Consider the following 20,336-nt stretch of genomic DNA (forward strand, 5'->3'; position numbering starts at 1 on the left):
AATCTCCAATTGGTGCCGAACAGCGAAAAGAAAGAACGGCCTTTTAAGTAAGGCTTTATAGAATTTTTATAGATGGTATGTATTAAAAAACCTATGAAAATTGCATCCAGCCTTCCTTAAAAAGCTGAATAACTCGAGAAGTATTAATGTTAGCGATTTTGTCATTGGATCTTTTTTATAGCAAATAAAATTTCCTACAAATTTGGCATTTAAATTTTTTCTATAGCCATTTACGAGATATAATATATACAAAAAAATGCTAAATTCTTGAAAAAATCGGGTTTAGAGCACCGTACCACCTCGCCGGTGTGAGTTACGACTTTGTTGCACTGGGCACTTTTGTAGAGTGAACAATTCAGAGAAATATGCATCTAAAGTCAAAGCGATGCCATAAAATATCTCTGATCTGTAGGAATTTAAAGATAAAAACTCACGATTGTAATATGGAAATTTTTACATGTTAATATTAAGGGATAAAATTTTCAGGGAATTTTTTCTATGGTATTTCCAAGGAAATTTCGTGACGGGATTGAAAAAATTAATAGTTCAATAAAAAAACACCCTAATATACATGCTCGTCAAGAACTCTTGGCCACCAAAAGTTTTTTCTAAAATAAATAACGAAATTAGAATGGCTACTGATTTTGACAATTATCTCTTCCCGTATTTATTGAAATCTGGCATTTTATGATGTCATATAACAAAAAAAAACAACACTTCGTATACACGGGTACATATTCCACTGTACGGGAAGTATGAGCAAAATCGAGGTTTGTCTTGATACCGTAAGAAATGTACACTAGGTTAGAGTCTATCTTGCTCTGGTTACGACAAAAATAAACTTGTGATTGCAAACTGGACTTAGCATTAGCGAGTGTTTGGTTAATATTTTGGGTGCAATAGCCGCCACATTTTACACAAGAGCACAGAAAATCTTTAAAATGAACGGAAAGTAAGTTATTGTTCTTCTGGTATGTTGAACAAAAATTACTACATAGCTTCCTCATTAGCCAGATTTGATTTCCTGGGACTCTTTTATGTTTCCGAAACTCAAAAATTTGTGCCTGAGCAAGTACAAAGACTCTATTAAAGATCCTGAACTGGCTCAAAAGAAACAAATTTGGAATGTATTGACATGGTTTTCTACAACAATAAACGCCAACAGAGCTAGAAAGTTATAGATGCGGGGAGCTAACTGCTCATTAATGCTTGTTCAATTATACGAAAACTCCTTCCATTTATTTTCATAATTTCCATTTTCAAACCAAACTAAAAAAAAAATACTTTTCAATCAAATAAAAATTATTTAATTTTAAATTATGTATGTTTATTTGGGAATCCATTCACAAAATTAAGCACAAATAAGCGTTTAACTACACAGCTAATTTAACTATATAGCGCTCTTTCATTTCAATACTATCTTTAAGATACACAATTGAGTTCATTTACACATTTAATTTAATAATATTACAATTTGTCTTTGATTTAATTACAATTAATATTTCAATAAATACTTTAGATTACACTCTAACGCCTCACTTAATATTCCCCTCCTTTCTCTCTATCTCTCTCTCTCTCAATTAGTCAAGTTAGTTCACAACCTCTACATTATCATTGCAGTCGTCAGCGGCCAGTGTTTCGTTCTGTTGACTGCGCGTCTCATCTGAGCTGTCATCACAACAACTGCTGCGGCTACTGGCGCTCGAACTGACGCTGCTGCCACTTGATTCGTCCTCCTTGCGCGGACTCGCACCTTGCAAGCGCATGCGCTTCTCCGGCTTCTTCAACAATTCCTCGATGGAGTAGGGATTGCGTTTGCGGCAGTTGGTCACGCTGCCCTGCGCTGACTCTCTTCCGCTTAGGGAGCTAGCTGTGGGTGCCGCGTTTAGCGACGTCGCCGGCGAGGATTTACCCGAATCGCAGTCGCTGAGCGCATCGCTGGCGCTGTGTGACACCAAATCGATGGTGCCCTCGATGCTAAGTGCGCTGCCAATACCGCTGCTGCTGCTACCACTACCGCCGGCATGGAAATAGGCTGGGCACTGAGCTTGCGCGTAGGGTAAAAATTGACTGGCGGCCTGCGCGTGCTGTGTGGAGTAGTATAGCAGCGAGGGATGCCACAGCCAGTGTTTGTGCAGTGCTGTATAGGTGAGATCCTGTGCGCTGAGTTGACCCGATACGGCCGAAGTAACTGTGGCTGAGAGTTGTGCCAGTGTCGAACTGCTACTGCCAGCGGCGTTTATTGCGGCCATATGCGCGGCACCTGGATGCTTAGGCGCTGGTTTTATGGGCATATCGCCAATCGTTCCCGTAACGCTGGTGGTTGCCATTAAGCGTGCCTCTTGCGTTGCGTTGACATTTCCTCTAGCATGCTCATTGGCGGCTACCGCTGCAGCGGCGGCAGCAGCAGCTGCGGCAGAGCTATAGCGAAACTGTGCGGACAAACTGAGCGGATGTGGTGTGTGGCCGACATGCGGATGAGCGTTCATAGCAGCGAGGTGGGAAGAAGCATGTGCATGGTGGGCTGAGCCCAAAGGCGGTAGAGCTGAGCGATGTACTAAAGTGGCTGTGGGCACTCTGGCACCGTCGGCTGTGGGTGAACAGCCGGGAGCATTACTGCTGCCAGCAGCAGCGGCAGCGGCAGCGGCCGCGCTATTCGCATAGAGATGAGCTTGCGTTGAATAGGCAACAGATGACATTTGCTGCGAGGCTGCTGCGGCTGCCGCAGCATTTTGCTGACTTGATGTCATCTCATCGGTCCAGAGGCCACTATTTCGCAAGATTCTGTTGATGGAGCTGATCGAGGGCACCGAGGAGGGATCACAAATGCGTTGCTGCTGCAATTGCTCGCGAATTTCCCAAGCAAACATGCCGCTATTCTCCTCCTTCAAGCGGATGATTTTCTTGACCACGGTAGGCGTGGCGACTTGCTGCAAAGAAAAAAGAGAAATTTGTATTATTTATAACTTGCGCAGAGTTGCTTATGTGTTATGTGGCTCTTGTAACAAAACATTCAATTAAATACCGTGAAATTAAATTGTGTAATGCAACACATGCAAAGTGTTAAGCTCAGGTGCAACACGCAATTCGCGACAAAACTCATATCGAACTGCTTCAAGTGCCCTTTCAAGTCGGCCTGTACAGGATTTCCGCAATGGCAGCGCAACAATAGTCAAGTGCTAAGCGGCCACGCCTCAAACGAGGTCATGACGAATAGCAACGGAAATGCGCAAATATTTGCAAATCAATGCGCTTTCGTATAAGCGGGTGCATTCTACGATATATGTGGTATATTTATATATGTATGAATGCATTATGCAAAACTGTGTTCATAAACAGTGCCTCCCCACCGACTTAAGTGTCTTGGGTTGTCCCTTACGTGTCAGAGGACAATTCATTAAAAATTCATAAAGCGACAGTCAGCATGGGGCTCTACGCCTACTAGCGCCCCTATACAAGTTTAGCTATCAGCACTACCCCCACACTTCCATGCTAACGCGATAATTTCCTTCCCCTAAAATTACAGTCGTTGCTGTTCGCTTCGTTGGCGATACTTATCAGCGTCCGAACACGCTAGTCTAGCGCCCTTTTATAGTCGCTGCTATGCACGTGTTTAACCTGGTCCTGCTTGTATTATAACCTAACATAATGCAACAACAATGCACAAGGCTTCAATCAACATTCAATTGAGGTGTTAAACGCGTACTTTGTCCGACCATTGTTGTCGACATGTCATGGGGGGTGGCGAGCAAATAAGAAGTCAGCGAGTAAATAATGAGTGCGCTACTGTGGCGGTAATTTCACCGCCGATTCCTCTAATAAACCATATTATAAACTAATACGTTATTGTTCGTACAATAAAAGTTTACTAAAAGCATTTCCTTTATTGAATTGTAATTGCTTTGCGTGAATCCCAGTAGAGTTCCGGGACTAATCGTGGAACTTTGGAAATTATGTTCGCTGCGCTATTAATTAGGGTTGCTTGGTTTCTTTGTTTGATGGTGTTATCGAAGGTGTTGATCACATACTCACATGGTATATCAGGTTATAGTATTGAAGTTGTAGTAGGAACTGTTGAAAATATTGTGGGTTAGTTTGAGAATTGCTGATGGTGATAAAGTAGTTTTAGAGTATCGGTTGGAGTAAGAATACTTAACATTTTTATTTGGTTATATGATATACTTGATTCAGTTCTAACCTCGCTAAGGGATTGCAGCTAAACTCTAGGGTTAAGGATAACAACAGATTTAATAAAATTATAAACGTTTGGAATATTAGTTTTCCCGATTTTCCATTTTACTGCCATTACAACTTAGTCCCTTGTGAAAAAATTGACATGTGAGAACAACAAGATAGGTAGCAAATTGAATTCTAGACTATGTCCTTATGCCTCTTCTTTAGTATATGCCAATCAGTTAATGCTGCTCCGCAAATATTTCAAACTTTGTACCTAAAAAATTGTTTTTGCGAGAAGTTCTTCTTTATTACTTCAAACTTAAGAAAACCTCAGTCAAAGGTCATCATATTTTGTTGAAAGTTCATAGTGAACATACTATTGCTAAGCGAACGTGCGCAAAAGTGATTTGCATTATTTAAAAGAGGTGATTTTCACTTGGAAGGCGAGGAACTTCCTGGGCGGCCAAAAAATGTGAAAATGAGGAACTGGAAGCATCGGGGCGAATTGTTGCAAAAATAAGAAGACTTCAGAGAGTCTTTGAAAGTATACATTTCAAAACGTTGAAAAGTAGCAGTTTACACTTAAAAGTAAGGAAATTAAGTTCTAAATGAATTATATTCAACAGGCGATGTTGCATGTCAGAAACGCTGCTTGAACGCTATGAACATAAGTTGATTTGCATCAGATTGTGACCAATAATGAAAAATGGATCTTTTATTAGAATTTTAAAAAAAGTCATTTGTGTAACCTGCAAAACCACCCAAATCAATGACAATGTCGAATTACATTAAGGTATTTTCAGTATGCTGTATTATGAACTGCTAAGTCCTGATGAACTTATAAACTGGCAACGCTACTGAAAAGAACTCGCCAAATTTAAACTAGCGATTTCCAAACAAACTCTAGGATTTCCGACTAGACACGAGGTAATAGTCAGGGCAAAGGTCGGTTTCATGCTGAAAGACCGGCTAAAAACTATTTCGGAAACAGCGACTGGGAAGTTTTTCCTCACTCACGTTATAGCTCAGACTTTGCCTCTTCCGATTTTCATATATTCCGTTCGATGCAGAACACCCTCATACTATTCCCTTCTGAGCGGAGTATCAAAAATCGACTTGATTCAATCTTGGCCGCTAAGCCTGTGCAGTTCTTTTGGCATGGAATCTGAAAATTTCCAGAAGGATGGCAAGACGTTATGGCTTCAGATGCGTAATACTTGGAGTAAAACTATTGTACACTGTTTTAACAAATAAGCGACCGAATTTCGAAAAAAAAATATCGCATGAATAAACCCCCATATATTATTTTCAAAAAAGTACTAAGTTAAGGATCCTGCTCAGGGAGAAGGGATGAATAATATTTTATATTATATTTATCAGAAAATATAAATTATGCCGTTAGAATTGAGAGTATGTTTGAGCAGCTCGTATAATGGGTATTTTTTGAGACTTGTAGTTTCAATATACCAATAATTTTTTTTCAGAGTTAGTGTCCTTGACAGTAGTTACTAGTTCGATTTGCCATTTCTTAATGAAGAGACTCATAATGTTTGCAAATCGTGCAAACTTATTAACAAAATAATGAATCGGTTTTCGAAGTACTACTAGGCGACTAATGTTTGATTGAATGGGTTCGTAAATAAACAAAATTGTTGCATTCGTATTGATCATAATCTACAAGCTATTGCTGAGTGAACGTTATAGTCTCAAAACATTCTCACTCTTTGGTCCTCATTTCTTCAAAAATGAAGCCGGACATAATGTTATAGTCAGTGAGGAACGCTATAGAGCCATGATTAATGACTTTTTCGTACCTGAGGTGAATAATGTTTATGTGGACGACCTTTGGTTAACACAAAACGGCGCTACATACAATACAGCCAACGAAACAATCGATTTATTGAAGGAAATTTATCCTGAGTGCATTATTTGCCATCGTGGGTCTGTGGCGTGATCTCAAAGATCGTGTAATGTAACACTTCTTGAATATTTTTATGGGGTAATGTGAAGTCCATAAGACACTCATTATTCCCGTCCTGCTATATGGTGCAGAGGAATAAACGATGACAACATCTGACGAGTCGACGTTACGATTTTTTGAGAGAAAGGTTCTGTGGAAGATTTATGGTCCTTTGCGCATTGGCCACGGTGAATATCGCATTTGATGGAGCTATGAGCTGTACGATTTATACGACGACGTTGACATAGTTCACCGAATTAAAAGACAGCGGCTATGCTGGCTAGGTCACGTCGTACGTTTGGACGAAAACATATCAGCATTTGGGGCGCTGGCGCGATGTTGTTAATTCGGCTATAACCGTGTAAGCGGTGTCTAAGCCAGTGAAGAAGAAGAGTGTGAAGCCGTTTGTTTACGCAGATAAGCCTGAGATAATAGAAGTCTTTAAAAAATACCTTTTAGTTTTTTCGATTTGTCATTATTTAACGAGCGCCGAATGAAAAGCAAATTATATTCATCTAAGACATAAACTTGTTTGATAAATCCTTCAGTATTTGATAGACTAAAGAGCTTGCTGTTCTGAAATTACTTAATTCTTTAATTCTTTTGAATCAATGTTACAAATCTATGCATGTGGAGGTATATATGTACCATACTCCTAACCATAAAATAACCACAAATTATCTGAGATAATTTATGTGCGCCTATGATATGGATATTTGTCCTCACACATGTAAGTATGAAAACAAATTTACGAAAAAATCCGTGAATTACCTCATCACACTACATAATCTGCCAATAAAGCACTGCACAGTTAGACAACAACCGTTGTTGGGCAAATTCATGGGCAGCGACATTAGGAAACATTGTCGTCAATACAAATCGGGGGCGGTTGCGCCCGTTCTCATTGCGGTGGCTCATGGTGGACTTTGGCGTTGCCAAGTACATATAATTATTAGCTTATCACGGCGTTGTCAGATTACAGGTAGCAAAACAGTAGCGAATAGCTAATAGCTAAGTGCGACTGACACGATCGTAAATGGTGCGTTTCGTGGAGATTACGCTTGTCATAATTTACACACTTCGACGGCAGTGTGTGTGCTGTTTGCTTATTGTTGTTTGCACCGAGTAAGCGTACTTGAAGCGGGCGTGTGAACCGAAACGCTCAAGTGCAGCTGTTGAACAGGATTCGCTTGCTAATTGCGGCGCGTTATCGCGTTTAATAAACGAGATTGATTTGTAACAGTTATTGAGTACATAAAACAACAACAACAATAGCACAACGGTGCAAATGCCCTGCCTGACGGGTGGTGGTCGAGGCCGCGCTGGTCGGGATGTTCGTGCGTATGTGTGCGTACTATTGTGCCTGTGACGCGAGCAGTTGGCACTTGAGGGCGCAGCGCGTAAGATCTCCGCGCTTTATGGCGGCCACTAAATGTTTTATATTCTATTATGTGTTAGCATGTTAGCATGTCATGTCAGAACGTACAAATGTAAATAAATATAAACTACTTTGCGCATTAATTTGGCCGCGGAGTGATTTGTAAGCGTTGTCTGTGTCGCAGTCGCAGCCAAAACAACATTCATCAACTCTCGACAGGCGGCCATTAAAATTTCGAATCAATATTTGTACGCGGCTGAGGAAAGTGCAGGTTGTAAATGCGATATAGATGGATGTGTGTACATTGTGTTGTCTTTAAATAGGTGTGAGTGTGTGTGTGCGTTGATATAAATACGTCAGCAATCGAATTGTTCCTTCCTCTTGATAACGGTACTAACCGAAATTCGGTTTTTATCAATATTTTCATTGAGTTCTGGCTTACCTTGGTTTTACTGCCGCCAATCGAACCCGGTCGTATGGAACCAGTTTCATAGAACCGCGTCAAAATTTTCGAAACGCAACCTGTTAGGAAGAAAATAAAAGAATATAATTGTGAATTAATTTCGAGTAACATATATGTATGTATATAGTCAAACTTATAATAGCAATATTACATTATCTTCTCTTCTATCTGGATGTCAGTACTTGTGCTACTATGAGAAAAAAATAGTTAGACTTTGCTCGTAATTTTAAATTCTTAATTTATTCTTCACAATCTATCTCATCCCCTTCAAAGTAATCTCCATTGACGCCAATACACTTGTGCTAACGTTTTTTCCAATTCTCGAAACAGTTACTAATTCGGGAATAGTCTTCAATGCGTGTAGCTCTTCATGTGCAATGTCTTCAATTGACTCAAAGTGCTTACCCCGGAATGGCCCTCTGAGTTTGCTGATTAGCCAGAAGTAACACGGAGCTAAATCAGACGAATACGATGGTTGTGGCACATATATATATTGCTTGAAAACTTGTCGAAAAACTCGCGAAGTATAAATGCAATATGCGACGGTCCTTTATCGTAATGCAACAACCAAGAGTTGTTGGCCATAATTTTGGCCTCTTTTTACCAATATCTCCGCGTAAACGACGCATAACACTCAAATAGTATTCCTTGTTGAAGTTTTGGCCGATGGGAACAGATTCGATATGCATCATAAGTCGATAATCAAAGGAAACTGTCAAGATAGCCTTGATTTTTGACCTGCTTTGACGTATTTTTTTCGGCTTTGCCACGATACTCGGTCGACTGATCGTCTGTTTCCGGGTCGTAAGCATAGATCCAAGACTCATCGCCATTAATAATATATTTCGTGGCCTCCTGCAATCGAAAAGCATTGTTTCACGCATAGCTAATTTTTGGAAAAACACTGAGTGTTTTAGAAACTACTTTGCTTATACTTTTCTTGGGCACAAATAATCTTTCAAAATGGTTTTTACTGATCCTTCCGATATTCCAACGATGCCAATAAGAAGTTTGATTGTTAACGGTCGATTCTCGGACACCAATTCCATTATTTACTGATGTGTTTATCATCAATTGATGTTGATGGCCATCTTGGACGTGGTTCGTCGTCAACGCGTTCTCTCTCTCTTTAAATAGTTTCTATCAATCTAAAATGCAATGGTCGCGACAAAGAATTATCACCAAAGAGTTTTCCCAACATTCCAAACGTTTTAGCACCAGAAATTTTATTCCGTACACAAAATTTAACATTTTTCATTAATTGCACTCTATATACTTCAGAAAAACCGCGTATTCTAAACACTAATAATTATTTTGGTCATATCAGGAAAAAATTTCTATGAATGAGTTTTCACGCGAAGTTTAAATTAAAAAGTCTTACTATATTTTGCCCTTAATATAGCCTTATTCACCCTTACTTCTACGGAAATGATACAAATTTATTCGACAATTAATCTTTCCATAGCACTAACTCATGTCTTAGTATCTTCTTAACTAAACCGCAGGAGCTAGTTTCGATGACATTGACTTATAATAATGAATCAAATTCGATATGAATCATTACATTTAATTCCTTTTGTTCTCATCACGTTCTTCTCTAAAAAGTGTACCTCAAGACTCATATAGAAAGCTATTTTTTTTTAATTTGGGTTTAGTAATAAATACTATACATGACTTACCATGTGAGACCAGCAATTGCCTTGATATGTCACAGGGTCGTACGCCACACAGGGCCAACTCGACAATGCGACGGCGCACACAATCGGGCAGTGGTCGGCCATTGACGAAAACGCCGCCCAGTTGATTAACGCCAGCTTGTCCTGTAAAGAAAAACAATAATAATAATTTAGAAAATAGCAACCAATAAAGAAGATTTCCTATATTAAAATCAATTTATTTAAAAAATATTTTAAACTTATTTTTATATTTATTCTTATATTATAATATAGTATTATACTATTTTAAATAAAAAGTTGTTCAATCTGCTGAATTCTATTTAGCTCTATTATTCAATTTCAGGCTTTGTGGGTTTGATGTGGGTTAGTGTAAATATTGTTAGACACCTTAAAATGGAGGTGGGCACTCATTGTCAAAATTCTTCACTTTTTATCATACCATTATGTTTCCTAGTTTTCAACGACCCTTTAAAGTATTTCTGAAAACAAAAGTTTCGCATCTAAACGCCTTTTAAGCTTCTTTATTATAATTCAAACCTATTTTTTCCAGAAAGAAACATTTCACGGTTTTTTATTATCAACATTATTTTCTGTAATTTCAGAGCAGCAAAAATTTCCGCGATTTTTCAAATTCCTCCATTTTAACACCTAAACTAATATGGCCACAAATAAGTTCAATATGATCTACCAAATAACAAGAATCATTTTGAAAACATTGGTAAAGTTGAATGCCTGATTTGCATATACATGTGTACATAGTTTTTGTGTTATGTTGTTGTTTTTGGTACAAGCATATTGTGACGGTGCTGAAAGCGGTAATTGATTATGGGTAATTTTTCAAAAATTAGCGGCGCTGTGGTAGCGAGTGCACGTCAGCGATAAGCCACTTTTTTCATGGCAGATTTAGAAAGAGATTGTGCGCGATAAGCAGCAGGTAGACCAGGCCAGACAATCGACAAACATACCATACAATGGTATACAACATATACTTCTAACATACAAAGGAAGGAGTGAATAAATTACCCAAACATTTCTACTAAAACGACAACAAATCGCCGAAAATACTAAAAGTCCACAGCCGAGCAAAGAATAGAGTTGTCTAAACGCAAACTAATTTTTAAAATGATAGCGACTGATTTCCAAACTGATAAAATCATTAATGATGTTGTCGCCATTACAACAAAGCTCTTTGTTGCAGGAGTTTTCTGTTTTGCTTTTGTCTCCGAGCCATATTTGTTAGAGCAGGTGCTGTCCGCTGTTATGCCTCGGGTGCTAATCGTTTTTATCTTATTATTAAAGTCCGCTATTTAAACAAATTTTTATTATGTTAATAGTTTCAAATGTGTCGCGATAACGATCTGACATGTCAACCGTGGAGGCCGAAGTGGTTGGTGGCTGCCGCAGTGGCAACGGTTTTAGAGACAACACAGGTGGCTTCGTAGCTTACTTTGTGGCTGAAAGAGTTGAGATGGAGCGTTAATTGCGCTTAATTGCTGACGATTCATGTCTCGTGTCATAAGTCATGCCGAGCTTATCAGCTAGTTATCAACACTTCTTGGCTGCCGCTGAGGAGATACGCTTACGCTATAAAGCTGGTTTCAAGCGTTAAAAACTGGAAAATTGGGTTGGATATTTTAAAATTGACGAGAAAATGCCATGGAAAAGATGTGAATGATTTGAGATACCAAAACTCAACTCAACTCTTAGATATTATCTGTTTTAAATATTTTCCCAATAAAATAAGATTCACCGAGGAAAGGAAATGTTTTTGAAAGAAACAAGTTCCATTACATTTTGTGTGTGGAACCCAATTTTTGGTGTCGGAACGTTCAGAATATTGGAAAAGGCATTCTGTGATAATTGTTTATCACGAGCATGTGTTTTTTGTTTGGTACAAGTTATTCAAAGAGGTTCGAGAATGCGTTGACGACGAGCCACGTCCTGGACCACCATCAACTGATGGTCAATACGTCATTGAAATAAAGAAATTGGTGTTTGAGAATCCACGATTAACAGTCAGAGAACTTACTGACATCGTTGGAATATCGGAAGGATCAGTGAAATTCGTTTTGAGACATCATTTAGGCCTAAGTAAAGGGGAAGCATAATTGGTTGCAAAATCACTAAATTTTTTTCGAAAACAGCATTGCGTTAACGTCTGCAAAACAATGTCTTCCGACTACCAGGATGTCTTGAAATGTATCATTCCTAGCAATAAGACTTGAATTTATGCCTACGGCCCGAAAACAGACGATCAGTTGGCCGAATATCATGGCAAAAGTGGGCAGAAGCCGAAAGAACACGTCAAAGCAGGTCAAAAATCAGGGTTATATTGAAAGCTTTCTTCGATTATCGAGGTGTGGTGCACTACGAATACCTTCCGACCAGCCAAAATGTCAACAAGGAATACGATTTGAGTATTATAAGTCGTTTGGGCGAAGCTATTCGTAAAAGGAAGCCGGAGATATGAACCGAGAACTCACTACGACAGTTTTAAATTTCGGTAATTGTGTATTCTCCGTTAGCGTTATGTAAGAATTTGTAAGCCAAAAGTGGTAAGTAAAGAGCTTTTTGAATGCAAAACCTTTCAATCACACCGTTTTTTGTTTTTTGTCCGTTTTTTGGTTTTTGAAAGGCAATCGACTTCTGCACTCCAAGACAAAATTAAACACTGAGCATTGTGTTCGGGAGTTTTCAATACATTTTTATGGTGAGTGACCCAAGCTGACCCCGTAGGCGCATTCGCTTAATTTTACAACTTCCCTACGATGAGCGCAATTCAAAAGCATTCCCCTACAACAAAAGTAGATACAGAAGCGTTGCAAAAACCGTGCCACCCCCCGCTGAGTAGCGCATTCCGGTGTAAAGCAATTTTTGTAAGAGCATATGTAACACCTCCGAGGTGAATGCACAAAGGCAGCAAAGTGAATTAGTCGCCGCCGAGTCGAGCGCGGTTAAGTTGGGAGTGTCTGCTTGGTGTGAAGTAACTTAAATGCTTCCTGTCGCTATTTCAACTTTTACGGTAGTTTTTGCTCTTTTCAATTTTAATTTTTTATGCCTACATACTTAGCCTTTAACTTCGCTGTTTTCGCCATAATATGCGTTATGTTTTTAGAGCAGCAGTTTGTTGTATCGTAAAAATTTTTCGCTCGAGCTATTTTTTAAGGCTTCCTTCTTCACCTTGCGCCCCGCTAACTGGAAGGCGACTTGTTCTGGTGATCGTAAAACAAAAAGCAACAACCGGCAGCAATACATCAGCACCAAAGCTGCGTAACTTTTGTTGTTATTGTTGTATTTGTCAGTAATGCTGCTTCAGCGCAGTTCGCGCCACTTTTATTATACGAGCAACTTGCGGGACGAAGAAAAACTACGCGCTGGATCTTAAATACATATAAGTTTGTATAAATATATAAGTATACAAATATACGCAGAGTTGCCTTCAACGCATAATAACATTTTTGTTGTTTTTTGTGTATTTTATTACACTCGCCGTGCAATCTATAAACGCTGCTTGATCGTTCCTCACTCACGACGGCTGCCGTCTTACAGTCACTTACTGAATGCTGCTCGCGCCAACAACCACATCAATAACAATAACAAAAACAGTTACAACAATACTCATAAAGCCAGTTAAAACAACAACACTGCAGTAACCACGCACAGTAATGACACGAAGAATGCGCTTCGCATCAATAAAACTAATAACCGTGAAAGCAAATTTGAAGGAGGATCTCCACTGCGCTTTTGCATTTTGCGTCTCCGCTTTGATCTTTGAACAGCAAAAAACAATAACAATTTCATGTTTCAGAACTCCGTCAAGGTAAAAAAACAATATTATATTAACACCTTGCCGTTGGCTCCGATGTGGGTGCAGCTGGTTCATAAGCTTGCATAGAAACGATGAAGGTGAGTTTGGTTCAACGAAGTGAGTATTTCAATAGGAAATTTTCAATAATTTCTGAATTTTTCTTAACCGATAATCTAAAAGCTTTGCAGTCGATAAAAGGAAAGGACGAAGAAGTACAGACTTGACCTATGTATTGCAGTCGATGGCGTTAAAATTACGACTGTCAATAACCCTAAGAATTTAGATGTAACATTCGACAGCTTGTGCTTCTTCCCTCCTTACACGGCCGCGATTATTGTTAAAGGACAGAGTATTTTACAAAGTAAAGTACTTGAATTATCAAGTCGCTTGCCGGCAGCACAAGGGGAAAAGACAAACAATCGTTGTTGGCAACATAAACGGAAATCGGCTGACCGGTCCTTAACTACGCCGCACCAATATGGTCGCCTGGATGTAGCAATACATACGAGGGAGCTTCAAACATGTCAGAACACTGTACTCCGGACTACTCGTATAATGGGATACCTCTTGAAGTTTCCGCTGCTTTCGTAACCATCTGCTTGAAGCGGAATAACCGCTTAGGAGCATGAAGAGGACCTTTTTCCATTACGGCAACGACATAAGAGAATATGTCGACCAGACTTTCGATGTAACTAACTTAAGACATCCACTGACCGTCTTTTGTAGTGGAGCCATAAACACCTTCGTCGACTTTCTCTCAGTGAATGGCGTATTTAAAGTCATACCACCACCCATTGCAGACGATGAGCTCGAGTTACCGCGAAAATCGGATACTGTAGCTGGTTAAACTCCTACATATCCAGAATCGACCCTGACATATCAAAAATATGTCCAGCGTTCAACGAGTCCTCGCATGACTCTAACCACCTCTTTGCATAGCCATCTAATCCTACACATTTGACATGATATTTTGTAAAAAAGAAGAGTTTTCCCTACAAAGATATGTGTTTGTATGGCAGCTAAATGTTATCGGGGTCCGATCTGATAGAGTAGCTAGGAGCTTAAAGCGTCGGAGTGTGCAAAAATACAAGCCAAATTTTGTGAAGTTAAATAGTCAAATAAAGTTTTTTTCTATACAGGACGTGATTTTGAGAAGCCAGTTTGTATGGCCACTGTTTACAATAGTTATCCGATATCGGCAGTTTCCGCAAATAAGTATCTCTTTTGTCATATATTTCAACATACGAACCAAAAGCCATAGCTGAACTGACTCATCACATCACCTGATTTATATATACATATATGATTTATATACATACATATATAATATATAATTTTTAGGCCATCCAAGGCATCTGTCTGGGTATTAAAAATATCTGTTCAGGGTATAAAAATAAAATATAAGCCACAAAATAAAAAGACAAGGTTGAAATCTGATATGCGAGTATAACAGAAAGACATGTAATAGCGGTCTTTATATCTTTTCCACCGAAACTTGTGTTTCCTACGCCACTCACACACAATCGATCAATCAATTGAGGCACCAACACTAGTAATTATTTTGAGTTCCAGTAACTCACAACTTCACGAAAGTGATAACAAACTAATTAGAAGCGTGTAAGTTACTTGAATAGCTCAGCTTCGAGGGTGGCCTCAGGCAGTGCAACACGCCGATGAAAGTTGGACAAAGTAGCTTCCCATAGTACGAGTATATGTACACAATACTAAAGTTAAATAAATAAAAAATCAAAAATTATAAGGAAAAAGAGAAAGAGAAAGAGTTTGCATGCTTAATTTTTAATTTAGTCGATTTTAATTATCACTAAATCAACCAGAAAACGGCGCAAGTTTCAAATTTCAATACTAATTTTGTTCGCCTCACAAATTTAAATCACAGATCAGCAGTAACAGCTAAACAACAACTTTGGATGGCATAAAATACAACACGTTTTGTATTTCATGCTTGTTGGTTTGTGTTTTTGTAATACCATATATGTGTGTATATAGCTTCTCGTACTAAATAGATTAATGAAGCAACAAAGTCAGTGAGTTGCTGGCGGCAATTATCGCGTTGTCTACTTCATATCCGACAACGATGCGTGGCAAATGAAAGAGTTAAGACACAAACTTGTTGTATCGACAGCGACTAGTATGGCCAATCACTTGTTTGTGATAATGCGATTTTGCATGGTGAATTATGTTTACAAAATTTCGGGATTATTTTATTTCTTTTAATTGAAATTTAAATGAATTTCTTTGAAATTTAATTGAATTGCTGCGGTCACTGCTACGGCTAATTGGATTTGACGTTTCGGAAATGAATAGCTAATAAGAGCGTAAATAATATTAAGGCGGTCGTGCCTATACCGTAACCAGGGAAAAGGAAGCATAGGATACCCTATGAAGTATATATACTAAAGTCAGAATAACGAGTCGATTTAATAATACCCACGAACTAATCCCTCAGTTTTTGAGATATCAATCTGAAAATTGTCACACGTCGTTTTCGCACAAAGCACTCGCTCAATTGTCGTTACTGCCGAAATCGGACCATTCAAACATATAGTTGCCATATAACTTGACCCATCTAAATCAGGTCCTTATATGAACAACTTTTTTGTTTCACAAGATATCTTAACGAAATTTGGCCCGAAAAATTTTTAGAAGCAATGCTTCAATCTCTGAAGAAATCGCTCAAATCGGATTTCTATAGTCTATAGCTACCATTCAAACTGACTGATCAAAATCATGTTCTTGTATGGAATATTGTTTAAAGCAATTTTATTTCGCTCTACTTTCGTCTTGAATACTACAGTTTTTAATTCAATAAAGAAACTCCTCCACTTAAAACCTTATAGAGGGTGTTTTGAAAGCAATGCAACTATGCATATGAAATATAAGCAAAACATAACACTCATTTACCTGTATGTGGCATATTTCGCGTATTTATGCCCAGCGGTATCTCAGTCCAGCGACTAATGTTTCGGCCTCCACTGCCGCCCACACCACCAGCACCAGCAGCTGCGGCGCCACCAGCACTACCACCACGTCCACGTCTTTGCACCGCGGCTTGCGTCAATGCGTCGCTGCAGCTGATTGACAGCAGCGTATCCAGCGTTTGTACAATCACTCACGCGCTCACCACCAACACAACAACACCAGCAACAACAGCGCTCGCCAGCTACTTCTATTTCGGGCCAGTGGTTATACTTTTAATGGCCGCTTATCGCTACGCTTTAATCACTCGCGCAATAAAATTAGAGCTGAACTATTTTCTTCTTCTTTTTTCACTATTTTGGTTTTTAATCGCCCAATTTCGTTTTCCGTGTTTTGTAAACTTCTTAACGTTTATTACAGTATGGCGTCGTCGCTGAGATTTATTTACACACACGCATTCACAGTTGAGCTATGAAAAAGTGCTGGGCGCGTGGTGTTAGAGCGTCTAATGTGCGACTGAAAAGTCGTTGGTTTATCAGTTAATTTGCAGGCCTTCTAGTTGCTGCTCACTGTTGCTTGGGTGCGGTCACTGCTTGGCGTTTTGTCTCGGGGCAAGTGTCTCCAGAATCCAGCGCGCAATCTCGCTTCACTCTAATATTGCAGTTAACAAATTTTTTACGCGTTCCACGAACTCATTTAATGTGCTGTAATTGGAAATTAGTGCGTTAGTTAGGCGTATTCTAGATTACACGGCTGATATTACATATGTATATGTATGTGTTTAGATTTTTTGTTGCGTCATAGTATGAAGTAGTTTTGTGACTTGAGAGTTTTTGTTATAAAAATGCTAAACTTCTACTGATTTTTGGTAAATGTTCTTCTAAACTCTGTGGCTGCTGATTAGTCATGGATATGCGTACTTAGTGCCATTAGCAGCAATTTGGACTCGCCCGTTCGCCGCCAGAAAATGCATTTTTTACTGCAGCATAGCAGCTTCAACAAACACATTTATTGCTCGTTAGTTTTTGTTCTTATTAAAGTCGTTCTAAAATGCACTGAGTTTTATTGGAAGTTTAAAATCGACTATTTGCTAGCCACTGGCTGCAATAGTCATATTCTAATCGTACTACATGAGGCTAAAGTGCCTTATTTTTTAAATCTTTGACATGACTAAATTTTTTACTTAATGTGCTGTTAACTTTTTCATTAATAGAGTTCTTATACTATTAGTGTTTGGAAATTATCTGGCAAAGCGGCGTCAAGAGCCACACATTTGTGAATGCAAGCATCTTGATAACTACTAATATTGAAATAGTATTTTTCAATTTACTCATTTAAAAACCCAAAATCCAGCCTACTTTTATCTTTATAAATATATTATATAGAAAAAAGTAAGTATCTTAGTCAAATGACCGAAAATAATTACGCCATTGCCACTTTCAGTTCTTACAGCTCCAAAGATGATTATCGAAGCTGGAGACAATATGTGACTCATATCGATATTTGCATTTAAAACAGAATTGTTTAACTAAATTACATAGCTCGAAAAACTTGTGTAAATGTGATTCTAAGAGTTAAAGAAGAGCGGACTGACACAAAGTAGCCTTCTTCTAGTGATGTGGAAAGCCTGATTGCTGAAATATGTATGAAGAAGAGCTATTTGTTATTAATTTTTTATATTTTTCTCTTCTGTAACTATAGAAACTAATTAACTGTGGACTAAAGGTAGTAAGTAAATAAACATAAAAAAACTTTGTGCGTTAAGAAGCTCTTTTTAAGAGGTACTCCTTGTTATTCTCTTAAAAATGGTAAAATTATGTATATTTTGTTGAAAAGTTAAAAGTCGCTTTCATCTTATTAACACAATTTACCCCATGAACCAATATTAAAACCCTTATGTGTATCCGTATCTGACGATTCACTCTTAAATAACCGGTTATAATCGCAGCGTAATCATCCAAATTCAGACTCGGAACATTTTCATAGAACGAATATTAGCACTGACAGTTTCCTTCTCACCAGCATCATTTTCGAAGAAATATGGACAGATGATTCCACCGGTTCACAACCCACATCAAACCCTTATTTTTTCTGGATGAAATGGCACTCTTGAATCTCTTCAGCTGATTCTTCCTCCCATATTCAACAATTTTGATTTTTTTTATATACCCATTGAGCCAGAAATTGTTCTCATCGCCGAACAAAATTTGTCTCGAAAACGTCGAATATTCTTAGAGCTTTCCGAACGTCTTCAGTTCTGACACAATTTGTATTTTGTACGATTTCAATTTAAGATCTCGACATAAAATGCGAAAAGTCGCTCCATACGATAGTCCAAGTTGCTGCGAACGGTGCCACAGTCTTGGTGTATACTCTCAGTTACGGCTGCTATATTTTCTTCTCGGAATATTATCCAATAATGAATGCTGGGACTCAAGATGGTTGGGATGTTGCGAATAGTACGCTCAGTAGGTCTATTATGTTGACAATAAGATGAGCGTAGCGTGCGAAACACGTTCTTTACAGAATGTGAATTTTCGTAAAAAAGATGAACGATTTGTAAACGTTGTTCAGGCGTAAGTATTTCCATGATGAAATACCAAACAATACTGACCAAAAATAACATGACAACTTGACACGACTCACACGTGATCTGTCAAAAAAAGACCATTGAAATAGTACCTACTAGGATCACCCGTTATTTCCTCTCTTATAAATAAATTTTAGCCTTAACTCCTGAGATATAAAAATATTTTTCACGTCTATCGTTATCAACCTCTGACAAAAAAATTACGTAACACAAATCTTTATTATCGCCTTTAAGCTAATAAGCTCTTTTTGAGCCAATACAAGAAAACCAAGGCTTAATCCAATTTTCCAAACAATAATCCTCGCCTTCGATAACTTTTAATTGCTTCAATGGACTCGTGGCTCGTTCTTCGAAGTGATTGTTCAATTTTGAAAAACAAAAAAAGTTACAAGGTGTCAATGAAGGTGAGTACTATAACTGAAAGATGACTCTGCGTGATGGAATTTGACGACGCATTACTGTGGAGCACAATTCATTAACTTTCTGCACATAAACCCAGCAGTTCACGTCGAATTTCCTTCACATAGACATCTCAAAATGGTTCCTGTTTGACCGTTCGACCCTGGAACGAAGTAATGGTGAACCACAATGATGTAATCAAAGAAAACGATGTCCATTATCTTGATCGACCAAATTTGATGTGGTTTTTTAAAATTCGATACTTATTCTAGCATCTTTGACTAAATCGTTGGTGTTCGACGTGATATTCGTAAACCCAAGTCTCATCACCAATAATGATGTGTTGGATGAATGTGGGGTGCTCAGTTATGTGGTTAATCATCTTTTTTGCGACTTCTGATCGACGTCGTTTTGCAGAAGGTGTTATGGTACGAATCTGGCATGTCATTTCCTTCATATTCAAGACATTAACCAAACTGTGTTAAGTCGATCCATTAGATATGTTGAGTTCTTTTGCTATCTCTCTGATGCCAAAAAGCCTATTTTAAGTATAGTTTCCTTAACTATTTCGATGTTATCTTTCTTAGCAAGTTTTCGATTAAAATTCATTTCAGATTTATGGACATATACAAAAAATGTTATCAAAAGATAGAATTTGAAATCACTAACAAAATATATTTTTAATTGTTACCAAACAAAAGGGATCGTACCTAAACAACAAGAAAATAAGAAATAAATGGAGCTGATTCTAAAACATTAATGATTAAATGAAGAGCTCAACTTGTTGTTCCAACTAAATTATTATGGAGTTTGACTAATTTCTCGTGATCTGGTCAAGTAGTCAACACGCACAACTTGCGATACGGTTTCTAATGCTCTGCGGCGGTCCGACGAAAGTTAATTGATTTGTCATTTCGTGAAGCATATTAAGATACAGTATCTACAAACA

At 38.3% G+C, this 20,336-nt stretch overlaps 1 protein-coding gene across 1 annotated transcript in view; it reads right to left on the reverse strand.

Moving 5' to 3' along the window:
• Positions 1 to 1,322: 1,322 nt before the first annotated feature.
• The window catches only part of LOC105222852 (paired box pox-neuro protein), a 29,490-nt gene continuing 10,476 nt past the window's right edge, over positions 1,323 to 20,336 (reverse strand). The window contains exons 2-5 of the mRNA XM_011200374.4: positions 16,384 to 17,102; positions 9,657 to 9,797; positions 7,957 to 8,036; positions 1,323 to 2,930 (exon numbers count right to left, since the gene is read on the reverse strand). Coding sequence (XP_011198676.2) covers positions 1,590 to 2,930; positions 7,957 to 8,036; positions 9,657 to 9,797; positions 16,384 to 16,396 — 1,575 coding nt within the window. The 5' untranslated portion in view covers positions 16,397 to 17,102 and the 3' untranslated portion in view covers positions 1,323 to 1,589. The remainder of the gene's footprint in view (positions 2,931 to 7,956; positions 8,037 to 9,656; positions 9,798 to 16,383; positions 17,103 to 20,336) is intronic.

The sequence above is a fragment of the Bactrocera dorsalis genome, chromosome 3 (genome assembly GCF_023373825.1).
Source record: "Bactrocera dorsalis isolate Fly_Bdor chromosome 3, ASM2337382v1, whole genome shotgun sequence".
NCBI classification, from domain to species: domain Eukaryota; kingdom Metazoa; phylum Arthropoda; class Insecta; order Diptera; family Tephritidae; genus Bactrocera; species Bactrocera dorsalis.